At 61.6% G+C, this 15,042-nt stretch overlaps 2 protein-coding genes and 1 long non-coding RNA gene across 14 annotated transcripts in view; 1 reads left to right on the top strand and 2 right to left on the bottom strand.

The window, feature by feature from the left end:
- LOC105105798 (uncharacterized) overlaps positions 1-10,964 on the bottom strand; it is a 45,613-nt gene extending 34,649 nt beyond the window's left edge. The window contains exon 1 of the long non-coding RNA XR_010384538.1: positions 10,690-10,964. This is a non-coding gene — a long non-coding RNA (uncharacterized LOC105105798). The remainder of the gene's footprint in view (positions 1-10,689) is intronic.
- ENGASE (endo-beta-N-acetylglucosaminidase) lies at positions 337-8,292 on the top strand. 3 transcript variants are annotated; one of them, XM_031469231.2, is made up of 14 exons: positions 337-485; positions 1,136-1,200; positions 1,348-1,549; positions 2,490-2,638; positions 3,192-3,349; positions 3,864-4,012; positions 4,345-4,510; positions 5,428-5,531; positions 5,858-5,966; positions 6,104-6,294; positions 6,671-6,819; positions 7,176-7,281; positions 7,545-7,659; positions 7,843-8,292. In XM_031469231.2, the coding sequence occupies exons 1-14, from the start codon at positions 364-366 to the stop codon at positions 8,260-8,262; spliced, it is 2,205 nt and encodes a 734-aa protein (XP_031325091.2). In that variant the 5' UTR covers positions 337-363; the 3' UTR covers positions 8,263-8,292. The 3 variants fall into 3 exon arrangements, with proteins under 3 accessions (XP_031325091.2, XP_031325090.2, XP_031325092.2); XM_031469230.2 differs by having other exon boundaries at positions 2,490-2,662; XM_031469232.2 differs by having other exon boundaries at positions 450-485; positions 1,352-1,549; positions 2,490-2,662.
- A 163-nt stretch (positions 10,965-11,127) lies between the features above and the next one.
- The window catches only part of RBFOX3 (RNA binding fox-1 homolog 3), a 393,881-nt gene continuing 389,966 nt past the window's right edge, over positions 11,128-15,042 (bottom strand). For 8 of the 10 annotated variants that reach the window (XM_064495431.1, XM_064495432.1, XM_064495425.1 and 5 more), the window contains one exon: positions 12,641-14,386. In XM_064495431.1, the coding sequence (XP_064351501.1) occupies positions 14,342-14,386 (45 nt within the window). In that variant the 3' untranslated portion in view covers positions 12,641-14,341. The other 2 variants (XM_064495427.1, XM_064495434.1) reach the window with 1 other exon arrangement.

The following is a 15,042-nucleotide window of genomic DNA, read 5'->3' as shown; positions in this document are numbered from 1 at the left end:
GGTTAGACGAGCTGAGTTCAGGGATCAGTACTACAGTTACTTTGTGACCTTCGGAAGATCGCTTATCTGAAAAGGAGGCTGGCGAGGCTGGGGGAGGACTCGCACAAACGGGTCTCCTGGAGCTCGGCGCTCAGGCCCCGCCCCCGCCCCGCCCCGAGGGCCCGCCCCCAGGCCCTCAGCTACAAAGGTTGGGCGGCCAGGGCGCCAGGTCAGAGCGCTAACCGGGAGTCCAGCCGGAAGCTGGTAGGGGCGGGGCAGCCGCGCCGCGCAGTCCCTATTGGCCGCCGGGCGGCGGTGGGGGCGGGCCCCGGCCTGCGATTGGCCAGTGGCCGGGCCGCCGGGCCACGCGAGCGCTGCAGCGTCATGGAGGCCGCGGGGCCCGTGACCCGGACGGCGGCGCGGCGGCGGGATCGGCGGCTGCGGGCATCGGCGACCCTGGAGGAGCAGCGGGAGCGGCGGCCGGGCAGGCGGCGGCCGAGGAGAAGGTGGGCGGGAGAATCGGCGGCCCAGTCCAGCCGCCGGAGTCGGTGGGCGCCCGGTCCAGGCCCCGGGAGGCGCGCGCTGGGCGATCAGGGCGCAGGACAGTGGTCTCCGGCCCTCACGTCCCGTCCGCCGCGGGCCCTGCCCGCCTTACCGCACCGCATAGCAGCAGGCACGGACCAGGTCTGGTACCGCGGTGCGACCCCAGAAGCAGCGGGCCCGGGAATCCTGGCCCCGCGTGCGGGAAGCCCCGGCGTCCTCATCTGCGAAATGGGTCGATCATGCCCACCTCCCTGGCCGTGGGTCTGCGCAGAGGATCCTAGCGTGGCACCTGTAATTACTCAGTGGAGGCCAGCGGGTGTAATTAGCTTTATTCGTGCTCACACTGGGCAGGAAAGGCGCGGTGCCTGACGCAGAGAACATCTAAACTGGGTCTTTAGGGAGAAGCAGGATTTCAGTAGGAGAATGAAGAGAAGGGTGTTCAGTTTGAGGGAACAGAAGGAGCAAAGGCACGTTTCCATAGTTTGTATTAAAAAATCTAAGTCAGAGAACATCTCCCTCTCCATGACACATGGGGCCTGGTCCGTTTGCTTCTAAGTATTCTTTCTCTTTGCCCTTTTATTAAAAAGAAAATTTTAACTCCCTCTTTGCTCAGAATTGAAGAGGACCAAGAAGCAGTCTTTCGAGAAGTGGTCAGTTTTACCCCCAACCCGTTGCCAGGTGAGAAGGATGCAGGCTCTGAACAGTCTCCGTTTTCACTCTGGGGGCTTGGGCGCAGGGCTTCCCCTACTACCCCACATCCCATCTCAAACTCTGTTATGAATCCCATGATTTCCACTGATTCCTCTGTTTCCCTCCTCTGACCAGACAGATATTATGACAAGGACACCACTAAGCCCATCAGCTTTTACTTGTCTTCCCTGGAGGAACTCTTGGCGTGGACACCTGACGTGGAGGAAGGCTTTAACGTGGCCTTGGGGCCCCCTGAGTGTCGTCAGCCTCCTCTGAGCAGCGGAAGGCCCCGGACCTTGATATGTCACGACATGATGGGAGGGTACCTGGATGACAAGTGAGCCTATTGCGAGGGCATCGCCTGGTGGGAGGGAAGTGGGGTGGGAGGATGCCATGTGGCAGAGCACTGGATGGGGAGTCAGGAGATGGGCTACCAGGCCAGACTGCCACCAACTGGGAGAGGAAGCCTGGCCTCAGTATTTCATCTGTAAGAAGAGGGGGCTGGATTAGGCGATAGTTTACGCCTCTTTAAGCTCTGAAATTGTTTGATTTTGGGGGCTTGCCTACACTTGAAGTCTTAGGCTGGTGGGGGCACTGTAGCAGGGACCCCCTTCAGACTGCCTGGCCTGGAAGCTTGGTTCTTCAGCTGATTTCTTTTCTTCATCTTCCTCACTCTGATTCCATCGTGGCCCCAGGGCTCTGGAGTTGTTCCACCCTCTCCCACCCTAGCCAGGAGCATTTCCTCCAGAGTTGCTGTGGGCTCAGCTTACAGATCTTAAGCGTCTATGAAACAGTCTTGGACGTGGTGATGGGACGGCTCGAGTCAGAGCCGGCCATCAAGGGACAGAGATAGTGAGGGTCCAGCACATGTGGTTGTCAACCCCAACCTTACACACGCAGGACGTGTCCTGGAGAGACTGCTGACCTCAGAACAGAGCAGGACCCCAGGCACTTGGAGCTCTGCGTGAGCCCTTCCCCACCTCTTTCCTTCTGTCCTGCGTTCCTCTGTTTGTTGAGGCTGAACACGCTCGGTCCGTGGGTTCCGATGGCAGATACCTGCACGGCCTGGGGAAAACGTTTCCCCTAAGATGAGCCCTCTTGACCTCAGGGCTGTGGCTTTGTCCTACCTCTCCCCCCAGTCGCTAGCCCGCTTGCAGGTAGTGTCGACTGGACGGTACTGAAGAGAAACCTCACTCTCGGTTGCCCTCTCTACTTTCAGGTGGCTGTGTCCGTGTTCTGTTTGCTGGGTTCTCACCTGGTCCTCTCTCCTCGCCCAGGTTTATTCAGGGCTCAGCTGCACAGACCCCGTACTCCTTCTACCACTGGCAGTACATCGACATCTTTGTGTACTTCAGCCATCACACGGTCACCATCCCCCCAGTCGGCTGGACCAACGCCGCCCACAGGCATGGGGTCTGCGTGCTGGGTGAGCGCCGAGGACTCGCCTCCGGTTAGCCAGACTCATTGGCACACCTGCCGGGCTTTGGCTGCTGCTTCATGGGTAGAGCTCCTTACCTGCCTTGATGGGTTAGGACAGGCAAAGGCGAACTTGTTCTGGAAAGGACCAGATAGTAAACATTTTCCGCATTCCAGGCCCCTGGATCACTATCGGAACTGCCAGTGAGACAGGGGCGGCCACAGACAACAGACAAACAAGTGGCTGTGATCTAGTAAAACTTTTTACAGAAAGAGGTGGGGGCTGGATGCCGGCCATAGGCTGTCACCCCCTGGGAAGAGCCCACTTCTCCAGCTTTCTCCTGCATCCAGACCGTTTATCCCTTTGTCTGACACTGATTTCGGGGCCCTTCCCCCATGGCATCTGATTCGCTTGATATCAGGGGACACTGAAAATTCGAATATCTAACCGGTTTGCAGGTGGTGCTGAAGCTGCTGGTGCAGGAATGCACCTCAGGAACTGCTGGGTCGGAGGGGACGCGATCCCCCAGGCTGACTTGTTGCTCTCCTGTCCCGTCCCACAGGGACTTTCATCACTGAGTGGAAAAAAGGGGAGCAGCTGTGCGAGGCCTTCCTGGCTGGGGACGAGCGCTCCCACCAGGCAGTGGCAGACCAGCTGGTCCTGATGGCCCAGTTTTTCCGATTCGATGGCTGGCTGATCAACATTGAAAACTCCCTGAGTGTGAGCACGCCCTTCTCCCTGCACCCGTCCCGCCTGGCCCGGGGGCCGCCTGGTGACCCTCCACCGTGCCCCTTGGCCTCCCCAGGCTGTCCCCCATCATGATCGCACTTCCTGATCGCCAGTGAGCGCCGGCTCCGGCGTCTCCGTTACTCCGCAGGGAGACGGACGTTCTCCAGCTGAGCCTTGCTTCTCCGGCTCCTCTGAGGCGATTCTCTCCTCCTCCTCCACCTCTGCTTTGCTTGGGCTGCATGTGTGGTTTCCTCCCTCCCCTTCACGTTTTATCTTTTCCCAATTGCTGTGTCCATGTCCTTCCTGCTTCAGAAAGGAAGGGAAGTCGTGCATCTGGCTGGACCCTCTGCCGGCGCCTATGGGGTTGAGGGGCTTCCAGGACCATGGCTTTTTGGTGGACCTGTTTGCTCCTGGGGTTAAGTGTCCTGTATGTCCTGTGCCAGGCACATCTCACAACAGGCCTCTCTGGGCCTCACAGAGGGTCTGTCTCTGCCCCTCTCTCCAGCTGGCCGCCGTGGGAAACCTGCCCCATTTCCTCCGGTACCTGACCGCCCGGCTGCACCAGCAGGTCCCGAGGGGCCTGGTGCTCTGGTATGACAGCGTGGTGAGCAGTGGGCAGCTCAAATGGCAGGATGAGCTAAACGAGCAGAACAGGTGAGCCTGAGGGAGGGCAGCCGGGGCCCCGGGGCAGGGGCGGGAGCTCCCTCTGCCTCCTGGAGGCCTTGTGGACACCGCTGCCTCGGGTGAAACGAGGGAGAAGGCGCAGCCATCTGATCCTTGACCCCCACCAGACAGAACTAGCACCTTGTCGGCCCTGCTGTGCCCGGGGTTCTGTGCCGCAGTCTGTGGGCTGAGTCCCTGCTCCTTGGGAGCAGACTCCACCCGGTCCTGGAGGCAGCCTGCAATCCGAGAGCTGAGTAGATGCAAGTGTTTGGGGGAGAAGGTGGAGAAGGACTGGGCTTCATGCCGGCCCTTGCCGCCCCCAGGGTCTTCTTCGATTCCTGCGACGGCTTCTTCACCAACTATAACTGGCGGGAGGAGCATCTGGAGCGGATGCTGGGGCAGGCGGGGGAGCGCCTGGCCGACGTGTACGTGGGTGTGGACGTGTTCGCCCGGGGGAGCGTCATTGGGGGCCGGTTCGACACGGACAAGGTGGGTGGTGGCCTTGGAGGCCGGGAGGTGGTGGCAGTGGCCTGCATGCCCCCGGGGGGCCTGGTTTTCTTGGAGACCTTTCATCCCCTGCTGCCCCTCAAGAGAAAGAGATAGCTGTGATTCTCCCCGAGGGGAAAATCGGGCACCAGAAACAAGCTGTGCCCTAAATCCTAACTCCAGCCTATCCCTGCAGTCAGATGGTGAAACTTCCACCCAGGTGTAATGGACAAAGCGCCTGTCCCCACCGCTGGTGTCCTCTGGTCCTCTGCAGCTTTACTTCCCTTTGGAGGAAGGACACTGAGCTAGCATTTCAAACCGTCGCACAGAGTTGCCTCAGGGCTCAGGACTGAGGTGACCACGGCAGTTTGGGGAACTGCTGGCTTGATAACTAGCGAGGTTTTCCTGGCAAGGCAAGGCGTGTTGGCAGTGAGAAGAGAAGAGGGGGTTGCGGGGGGCTGCTGCGCCTGGTGTGGGATAAACAGGGAAGCAGCCTGTCCCGAGGCTGTCAATCCTGCCCTTCCCTGGTGCCGCTGGGACGTTCTCAACTCATTAATTAAGCTTTAAATGAATAAATTAATCCAGTAACTGAAGATTCTCTCTGCCTCCTCTGAATCTGATAGTATAATGCGCGGTGCAGTGAGAGAGAAGTGTAGCCCGTGGGGGCCCCCACGTGTAGACCCCTGCCCCCGCTGACAGTGGCCTCCGCGCCTGGCGCCCTCTTCTGGTCAGCCGCGGAACTGCAGGGGTGAGCCCTAGAAGCCCCGTGCGGAGCTGGGGCCCCGCCTCCTCTTTCCAGGCGGCACTCCCCTCAGCCATCCCCCCAGCCCCAGGCTAGCTGTCCGCGCATGGACGCCGGTTGGGCCCCAATGTGCCCTGGTTGCTGGGGCGTGGCACCTCCCTGACTGTTGTCTCCCTAGTCCCTGGAGCTGATCCGGAAGCACGGGTTCTCCGCGGCTCTGTTTGCACCTGGCTGGGTGTACGAGTGTTTGGAGAAGGCGGATTTCTTCCAGAACCAGGACAAGTGAGTCCTGCACGTCCTGGGGCCAGTGGCAGGGAGGGTCTCAGGTGATTTCCCCGGCTTCTGGCCTTGTTTCCCCCACCCCTGGAGTTAAGGGTGGTTAAGGCAGGGAGGGTGAGGGGCTCAGCCACCTGGGCTGCTCCTGGGGGTCCTGGAGACCAGTCACTCAGGGAAGATGAAGGCTGGGGACCCTGAGGGACCCCTTCCTGCAGACTTGCAGTGGGAGAGCTGTGGTCACTTGGGAGGGGATGCAGGAAAGCTTGAGTCATGAGACCGAGTTTGAGGTGCCCCGTGGACCTGAGCGGCTGCACCCTTGCGTTTCTCTGCAGGTTCTGGAGTTTGCTGGAACACTATCTGCCCACGCATAGCATCTGCTCCTTACCCTTTGTCACTTCCTTCTGCCTGGGCATGGGGACTCGAAGAGTCTGCTATGGCCAGGTATGTGGTTCCTGCGCTGGGGGGGCCCGGGGCTTCCTTGATGTGCTGAATCTTGATGAAGGGGCTGCCTTCTCGCCGCGTCTTTGGGGCTCACCTGGGACAGGTGGGAGGGGCCTCAGGGATGCCTCTTCCTCCAGGAGGAGGCCGTGGGGCCCTGGTACCACCCGAGCGCCCAGGAGATCCAGCCCCTGTTTGGAGAGCACAGGCTGGAAGGGGACGGACGGGGCTGGGTGAAGACGCACTGCTGCCTGGCGGATGCCTGGAACGGGGGCAGCTCTCTGCTAATCCGGGGGGTGATTCCGCCCGAGGTTGGAAACGTGGCTGTGAGGTAGGTGAGTGAGTGGGGCCGAGACGTGGGGCCCCTCAGCTTCTCCCGCCATCCATGTCGGTTGCTTAACTGGGCAGATGGGCAGCAGCGGCCAGAATGAGGACAGAGCTGGGATTTTGTTTTCTTTTATGAAGAACATGCAACACAGTTTATTTACCCTCTTTGCTACTTCGAAGTGTCCAGGAGAGCCAGCTTTCTGCATGCTGCTGTGCAGGCACCCTCCAGGCATTCTCATCCTGCAGATCTGAGGTCGTCCTCACCGAGCAGCCCACTCCCCTCCCTGTTCCTGGAGGGAGGTTGGCGGACGTGATCTGGCACATCTCCTGCTTCTCGGCAGTGTCCCCGCAGCTTCTCAATGGGGACCTTCCTCCTCCAGGTTATTCTCCCTGCAGGTCCCAGTGCCGCCCAAGATCTTCCTGTCCCTGGTGTACAAGTTAGAAGGGCCTTCAGCTGTGGGGGTGGCTTTGGAGCTCACCACAGGCGATGCAGGCAGCTGTCACGTTGGAGGCATCATGATGCTGAACGGTGAGGTGATGCGGTTGGAGGAGTCTAGAAGACTCACAGAATGTGTGGGGAGCTGGGGTTGGCAGTGCCCCTGTGGTCCAGGCCAGGACGGGGAGGTTCCTCTCTCAGCCAGAACCTCTGGGCTGCGGCCCGGCAGCGTGGGGTTGGACATGTGCTCCTGCGGCAGGTTTCCCGCCAGCCGTGCCCTGACAGGGAGGATGTTCGCGAAGATGGGGAGAGCCAGTCCTGGGCATCTGTCCCCGAGGCCTCGGCCCATCAGGCCACCAGGGAGTCTTGCTGGCCCCCCTGGGCTCCCTGCTCAGTGCGATTTCCTTCGCATTTTCCTTGTTTAAGTCCCGTGTCTCTTTCCCCAGCAGAAATGAGCTCAAGGCAGAGCCCCCGACCCCTCCGGGTGCCCCCGACCAAGCTGGCCAGATGGGTGGGCCGCTGTGGCCAGCAGCTCAGTGGGGGCTGGGTCCAGCGGTGAGTCCCTCTCCTTCCTGTGGAGTCCCCAGCAGGGCACGGCCACACTGTGGTGGGGGGATTGAGGGATGGAGGGGCCTTGGGCTGACCCCCAGGTTTCAGACAGCTGAATAGCACAAGCCCCAGATGCTCACTGGAAGGGCCACTGACCACAGAGTCCCCTGAGGGGAGGACCACCCCCTGGCTCGGGGCCTCTGTGAGCAGCCAGCCTGAAGGCGCCGAGCTGAGGCTCCTAGTGACTGGCCTCTGTTTGCCTCTCCCAGCTGCTATGAGGTCAGTCTGCGCGGCTGCCTCCTGCAGGACCTCTTCGTTAGTTTCTCGCGGCCTCCAGGCAGCCAGGAGGAGGAGAACTTCACCTGTCGCCTTGGAGAGATCCAGGTATGGTGTCCCAGGGACCTGGCTGGGGCCGGGCTGGTGTGTCTGTCCCATGCAGACGAGGCGGGGCACCCACCAGCTCCCTCCTGTGGCCCAGAGGTGCCGGCGAGTGGGAAGTGGCAGGGCCCGGAGCCCTTCAAGCTCCTTGAGCCTCTGGGTGGTGCTGAGTCTTCTGTCTCCCGCCAGGTGGTGGATGCCAACAGCCTGCTGGCCCCGCTGCCCCAGGTGCAGGCCATGACCATCTCCCACGTGCGCTGGCAGGCCGCCGCCTCTGAGGGCGAGGGCCGCCCTGCTGGGCTCCGGCTGAGCTGTACTCTGCACTGGTCCTACCTCCTCCCCCACGTCCGCTGCTTCCGGGTCCACTGCTGCCGAGGGACAGGAGGGGGCTCTCCGGGCAGGGGCCTGTCGGAGCCAGAGAAGCCCACGTTCCTGGGCCTGGCTTTTATCAACCGGTATCGGATCGTGGACTTGGCAGTGGCGCCTGTAGGGCCGGGCCGGGACGGCCGGGTGGAGTTCCTGGTAGAGCCTGTCCCCAAGGAGGGGTTTCTGGTGCCGCGGGCCGAGTGGGGCAGGGCAGCCATGCTCTACTCCATGCCCCGCACATGAGCCAACATTAAAGCACCGTCTCCACCTCCAGGCTGAGGCTTCCTAGCGCTGGGCCCCACGCGGTGTGTGGGGGAGCTGGGCCCCAGAGCTGGGGCTGTGCTGCTCCTGGGGTGTGGTGATAGGACAACCAAGCAGTCTGTTTACTGGGTTGAGGGACCCCCCTCCTTTTGTCTAATCCCTCTCCGTAGTATACAGTTCCCAGGTACAAGTGAAAAGATTTGGGGAAGTTTAGTCTAGAAAATCCCATAAAGGATACCTCCTAATAGGGTGAGACATGCTTATGCTGAAACAGTGACTCCTTCGCTCCCGAAGGTGGAGCGATTAGGAACAAGCCTGTGCCGGGAGGGCCTTGGAGCAGGCCCTAGACAGTTCCCAGGGGGGCACTGAGATACAGGGGCCCCGAAGGGGGCACAGAGTTGGGGTGGGGGTGCAGGAACAGCGGCCCCGCAGGTACCAGGAGGGGGTGCCTGGGGAGCCCTCTTCCCCAGGAGTGGGAACTCAGGGCCAGGCTGTGCCAGGTCACATCCTACCCTGTATGGGGTGGGCACGCGGGCCAGACCACCTCATGTCCTGGCTTTCCCAGTTTACTGTCGCCCTGAGCCAGAGCCACTGGGGCGTTCCCATCAGCCCTGTGTCCTGCTTCATCTCTTCCGGGTCGTAGGCAGGAGCAAGGCTGTCCCAGCTCAGGCAGCAGGGGCCCTGGACAGGGCCTAGGAAGGCCCTCCCGCTGCACCCAGCAGCCCTTGGCCCTGTGGGTGCTCTGGGCCGCTCCCTCCCTCTCGCCCTTCCGCTCAGCAGATCCCCTGAGCAAGTGTTAGCCCGGAGCATCACGTTGCGGGGACAGTGGCCCTCCTTTCTCCTGCCTGAGCTGAGGCTGCCCAGTGGCTCTGCACGGGGAGGATGGGGGTAAGGGAGCCGGGCCCCTCCAGCTGCACAGCTCCTGTTCTCCAGCTACAGAGCCCCCCCACCACCACCATTAACGCCTTGGCCACTGTGATGGCTTCCTGGCAGGGCGGGGAGCATCTCTCGACCCTGCAACTTTGGGTAACCCTGCTCCCCTCCCCTCTGCAGGCCTGAGCAGGCTCTGCTGTGACCCTTTGACAAAGGCTGTCAGCACCTCATGTTTGAGGTCTCACCCCCAGACCTCATAGGCCAACGATAGGGGTTGCCTTCTCGATCCTCTTGTCCTCCCCGTGCTCCGAGATGTGGACAGGCACTAAGGGCCAGGACGCTGGCGTGACGTCCCAGCTGGAGGTCACACCCAAGGGCTGGCCTGTACCAGCTGGGGGCCAGAGGACTTGATTTTACGCTGCAGTGAGGCGAGAGGCCGCCAGGCGGCAGTGCAGCCGCACCGCCTCCGTCTTGGTCCTCGGAATTCGGAGAGGAATTGGAAGGGGGTGGGACAGAGGGAGTCTCCTTCCGGGGTCCGCGTTTGCCTCGGTCTCCACCGGCCCTGCTTCCCAAGTGCCTACGTGCCCCTTTCACAGCTCGAGGCAGGAACGCACGTTCCACGTCTTTCCTAATTTTGGAATGTTTTACTCTTCATGTGCCACACGTGTGGCCTAGCTCAGTCCCAGGACGGGACCAGGTCTGCCCAGGGGCGAGGTGGGGGGAGGTAGCTCCCGCAGGACAGGAGGACACCGCGCTGTCTGACCGCACAGGTGTCCCAGCACTGCCCCCCATCCGGGTCTCCCTGTGAATCATCAGGGGACTGTTGGGGTCGGGGGCCTCCAGCATGAGCCGCTGCCACGGGGAACCGCTCTCCCGAGGTCTTCTGGAATGCTCTGAGCCTCTCCCACTTTGAACTGGGGTGGGGGCTCCTGGCGCCCCCACCGCCCGAGTCTCCAGAGGTGGGAGTCCGGCAGGCGCAGCGCAGCTGTAATGCCTGCTGCTCTGACTTCAGGGCACTTTTTTTTTTAAGTGCTGGTTCTCTAAATATTTTATGCAGAGGAGGGAAAATTTATAGTGGCAATTATTTTCTCACAGTCTGGTGAGCAAGCGATTAGAAGGAAGGGGTTTAGCAGAGCGTGGCGTGCGCGGGATCGCAGACCCAGCTCCCCGAGAGCAGCGTCCTCAGTCCCGCCGACAGAAAGGCTCGTAGGCAGGAAAATTAATATGTCGGCATTTAAGCCTGTGCCCCTCTGGTGTGTGTAATCGCTCTGAAATAAATTATCCGACGCTGTGAAAAATGAAGAACGCACGTCTCCGTGAGGCGCGTGGCGGGCAGCGCGGCGCGGGTGTGGAACCCGCCCCCCTACCTCCTACCCGCAGCCCCCAGCCCAAGGCTCTCAAGCTCCCGGTTCGGATTCTGCTGCTGCCCTTCCCAGCTCTCCCTCCTCTTCTAGGGGGTCGAGGATGGCGGCCACTCTCCCCTACCCGACCCCTCCAGGGCTGGGGACTCACCCGGGGAAGGAGCAGTGGACTTACCTTCAGGCAGCGCTGTTCCTCGCGACGAACGGCCGGCCGGGCGCTCTGGCATTCAGGTGCCTGCCCCGCGGCTCGGGGCTGGGGGTTGGGGGCTGCGTGCGGTCAGGCCCCTCCCGGCGCACGTGCGGAGCAGCCACCACTCAGCAGCCGGGGCAGGGGGAGCCCTTCTGCCAGTAACTTCGCAGACGTTCCCCGCAGGTAGACAGGGTAAGGTCGCGCGGAGCAGGCGCGAGCCCTGCCTCCAGACTCCTGGGTCGGGGTGAGGGGAGACGACAGTCCGGAGGAGAGGCCAGGGGCTCTGGAATCTCTCCTAGAAGGGCCTTTCGACTCCCCCCTGGATTCGTGGGAGAAGTTGCCTGTCCTTGGCCCAACCCCTCTGGGCGTCCCGTGCCCTCCACCCTCTGTCCCTCGGAGCTGGCAAATCAAAAAGAGTTGTCCTGGTTTGAAGAAAGAAATCTTTATTAATAATCTTAATAATAATAATACTGTTGATTTGGATGGTCACACCTTGGAAGCATACAGAATGGTAAGAAAGGAAGCCTGGGGCCTGGCTGCAGTCCTGGGGTGGGAGGGGCGGGAGGGCGCGGGGCAGGGGCGGAGCTGCTGCAAGAAACGGGTCCGGAGCGGCCGAGGGCGGGGCGGGGGGGGAGGGGGCTGTACAGAGGACGAAGCCGGAGGCAGGGCGGGGCTATGTACACCCGGAATAGAAAAGGACTCATCCCAGTAGCTTCAGGAGCTGATGCTGAATATAAAGTGAGGTGTATTTTTTTTTTTTTAAGTTTCATGAGACAGTGGAGCCATGTTGGGAGCCTACATCTTTTGTTATTAATTAATTAATTTATTTTGGCTGCTTACCCCCCTCCAGCTCTCCCTGCCTGGCCAGGGGCTCTTCCCCGCTGCCTACCGTCTGCTGCCCCCACCACCCCAGGACCTAACCCGGGAGCAGGGGAGGGGTCTGCAGACCACCCAGGCCTGCCCCCACCCCTCACTCTCCCTACTCTGACCCATAGCCGTCCCGACCCATAGCACCGTGACCCCAGCCTCGCCATGCAGCCAGGCGCCGGCCGGTCCTGTCCCTCTGCTCCCCCGCAGGACCAGGCTCTGCAGCGTGAGGCCAGCCTTCCCTCCCCTGGACCGGGCCCAGGGCCTCTGCCAGAAAGGGAACAGGAAACCAGTCAGAGCAAGTCGTGGGCCCCAAGACCCCCACCTGCCCACGCTCTTAGGCTCTTAGGTGCGAGGACCTGAGCCTGGCTGGGCCACCGGGAGTCCCCTAGTGTGGAACGAGGGGGCCTGGGTGCCCCACAGTTCTGGAAACACATCAGCCCTTGGCGTTGGGGTCGGCCCCCTGAGCTGCTGGCCCGATGGCATCCAGAGGCTGCAGACTCCTCCTCGGGTATGCAGGACATGGTGCTGGCTGTGCTGGCTGTGCGACAGGAGGGGTAGCTGGGGCCCGGAGCGCGAGACACGGGGTCACAGGCATGGCCGAAGCCCCGGGATGAAAAGCTGTCCCCCTCCCTGCACCTGCCAGCCCAGCCCAGCAGTCCCTCCACTGGCAACCAAGGTCAAGTCCACTGGCCACTCTTCCGCTCAGGCCTGTGGCCGCTCGCCACCACCTCCACACAGCCCACTGGGCCCCACACTGCCGCGGAGAGGGGCCGGAAGGAAGACACGGTAGAAAACGGAGGCCCTCCGCTCCCGCCCCCTCCTGCCAGCGCCGCGGGAGGCTGAGGGCCGCGGACCTGCTCCCTCGCTGGCTGCTGCGGGCTGCTGTGCGACAGTCACGGGCTCGCGGACTCGGACGTAGTAGATGCTTCTCGGTTTGGTTGGTGGTTTTGTTGCTTGGATCTGAACATCTTTTTTTGTTTTGTTTTTTTGTTTTGTGATTTTTTTGTGTTTTTTTGTTTTTGCCCTTCACGGTCCGAGAAGGAAACGGCGGAAGCTTTCACTACAACAGAAACAGAAAGGCAGGACTTGCAGTTTGACAGAAGCAATGGCCAAGTGTGCCATGGGGGCAGCGGGACCTGGGACCCCCAGGGTGCTGGGCAGGTGCCCCCCCCCCCCAAACTGGCCCCACTCCCAGCTCTCAGCAGCCCCCTCATCTTGCATAAGTGAATTCACTGCGGGTCTCAGGCCTCCAGGGCAGACAGAGCACGGCCTGTGGGGGCAGAAGTGGCGACAGGAGTAGAGAAACCGCAGTGATCCCTGCTGGCGAATGGAGCTGCGGGATCTAAGAGCTCGGTGGGCAGGGCCTGGCTGCTTCGGGCGGGACAAGGGCAGAGGTTGGGGCGTAGGGTGTGGACGGTATTGGGGGCTTGGAATGAGGCAGCTCAGCAGGTGCCCTGGGCAGTGGACAAGAGCCAGCCAGACCCTGGGCGTAACCTGTCCACTCCACCAGTAAGGAGCCCACGGGCCGGCAGAGTGGGTGGACGATCATGTGGGGGCTGGCGGGGACCCACACCCTCTAGGTGGCCGTCTGTCCCTGGGAGCCTCACTCTGGTGCGAAGGAGACAAGGGCCTCCTCAGCCTGTGCCACCTTTTCCTGTAACGGAGGTGGTGGGTGCACGTGGCAGGGCCCTGGCCTGTCTGGGTGGACTCTTCCAGAAGCTCCTTTGCTGTCTCAGCTTTCCCTGCAGGCCCCAGAGCCCTGCGGCAGAGCTAAGCCCGAGCCTCTCAGGACGGGAGGCGGACACTGAGCACTGTCCCGCCAGGAAGGCCCGAGGACAGGCATCGCCTCTCCTGTTCCCTCGCTCAGGCTCCCTCTTTGCAAATGTACCCTGATAAGAGGGCGTTTCGAGCTCAGGGAAGGGGAGGCAGAGCTGTTCTCAAGGGCAAACCGAGGTGCCGGGCTGGCAGGGACCCCATCTCAGGACTGTGGCCAGAGGGGAGAGGCCTGATGGCGGTGGGGCAGACGGGCTGAGGCGCTCCAGGGCTGGTCTGCTTTCGGGCTCTGGGGCAGGGAAATTTCTTCCTGCACTTTGATTTCCTACAACACAGGCTGAGGCCCCTCTGGGGCTGGTGTGGCTTCTCCACGACTTGTGACAACTTCAGCCGGAAACGTCAATAAAATTCAATCAGAAACGTTACTTTAACTGGGTGGGGACGAGCTGGGCAGACTCAGCTGCTCCTGTGACTAGGCGGGTGACGGTTGGGAGAGGACTGTCGAGGCTGGGAGCCCAACAGCTGGTGCAGGAGGGAGCCCCTCGCTCTCCGAACCCCAGGGGAGGGACTGGGGCTGTGGCCCAGACTGGCTGGGGTGGCTTCCTGGGAAGGCAGGGCCGGGTCTTCTGTAGCCCAGGGGATGGGCAATATTGCTATTTCTTGGGGAGGGGTCTCCGGCCCCGCCTAGCCCCTCCCACTCTGTGCATGCCGTACCTGAAATGGCTTGGGGGGACACAATGTCAACAAAGTCAAAATAGGAACCAAGGTTTCAGACATACAGGGGTGACTAGGGTCAAAGACACACACGCCATCGTGGGGGGAGACCAGCTGGCCAGAGGTAAAACCTATGGACTTAGAGTCGCGGAGGTCAGCGGCGCGTGTCGCTGACCGGGGGGGCGCACTGTCCTCCTGGTGGCTGTGCCTGGTTTTGGACTGCTGGGTTTGGTGTGTACTAGGCAGTCAGTGTGAATGCTGTTAGGGGCTGGGCCTCTTGCTAGTAGGGGGTGAAGCGGCTGTACCCTCCTCGGCAGAGGCTAGCCTGCAACATCAAAGATGAAAAACAGCCAATCAGTACCGCCTTTTGGGAGGGGGGAAAAAGCAAAAAGAAAAAAAAAGTAAGGAAAAAAAAAGAAACCGCTTAATCCCGTTTTCTGCCCCCCTTCTGGTCTGTCCCGGGGAGCATGGCTGTGTGCTGTCTTGGAAGCAGGAGGGGCCCTGGGCCTACTTCGGACATGGTGGTCTCGAGGCCAGGAGGATGCTGGGGCCACCAGGCATGTTTCTGGGTAACAGGGTTTGAGATGTCTCTGGGCCACACTCTTGGCTCAGGCCTGGCCCTTCCCTGCCCCCCTTGCTAGGTCGTCTGGGGCTGAGGGAGTTCTGAGTGAGCCCTGCCTCCTCAGCGCCCAGTGGGGCTGCAGGGGACGGGACTCATCCCTCCAGACACCCAGACCCGGGAGGCTGGAGGGGCCTCCCGTCAGGGTTCCTGGGCCTTTGGCTCCACCAGGAGGGGCTGTGTCTGCACATCCAGCTCCAAGGGGCCTTCTGGGGTCCCTGCACCTCCTCCATCCTGCTGGGGGAGGACAGGTCTTTGGCACCCTCGCTCTCCCATCCCCTGGGCTCCCCTGGGTTAGGGGAGGCCTGCACCGGAACCTCCCACCCTACCCACCAATTTCTCCAGAAAAGGAAGGAAGTGGC

The sequence above is a fragment of the Camelus dromedarius genome, chromosome 16 (assembly GCF_036321535.1).
Source record: "Camelus dromedarius isolate mCamDro1 chromosome 16, mCamDro1.pat, whole genome shotgun sequence".
NCBI lineage: Eukaryota > Metazoa > Chordata > Mammalia > Artiodactyla > Camelidae > Camelus > Camelus dromedarius.
This window is presented reverse-complemented; position numbering and strand designations above follow the sequence as displayed.

What these genes read in the sequence shown, in the direction of transcription:
- ENGASE (XM_031469230.2), top strand. Translation starts at nt 364, where the DNA reads ATGGAGGCCGCGGGGCCCGTGACCCGGACGGCGGCGCGGCGGCGGGAT. An exon ending in AGGCGGCGGCCGAGGAGAAG is followed by an intron (nt 486 to 1,135) that starts GTGGGCGGGAGA and finishes CTCTTTGCTCAG; the next exon opens with AATTGAAGAGGACCAAGAAG. An exon ending in TTCTTCCAGAACCAGGACAA is followed by an intron (nt 5,532 to 5,857) that starts GTGAGTCCTGCA and finishes GTTTCTCTGCAG; the next exon opens with GTTCTGGAGTTTGCTGGAAC.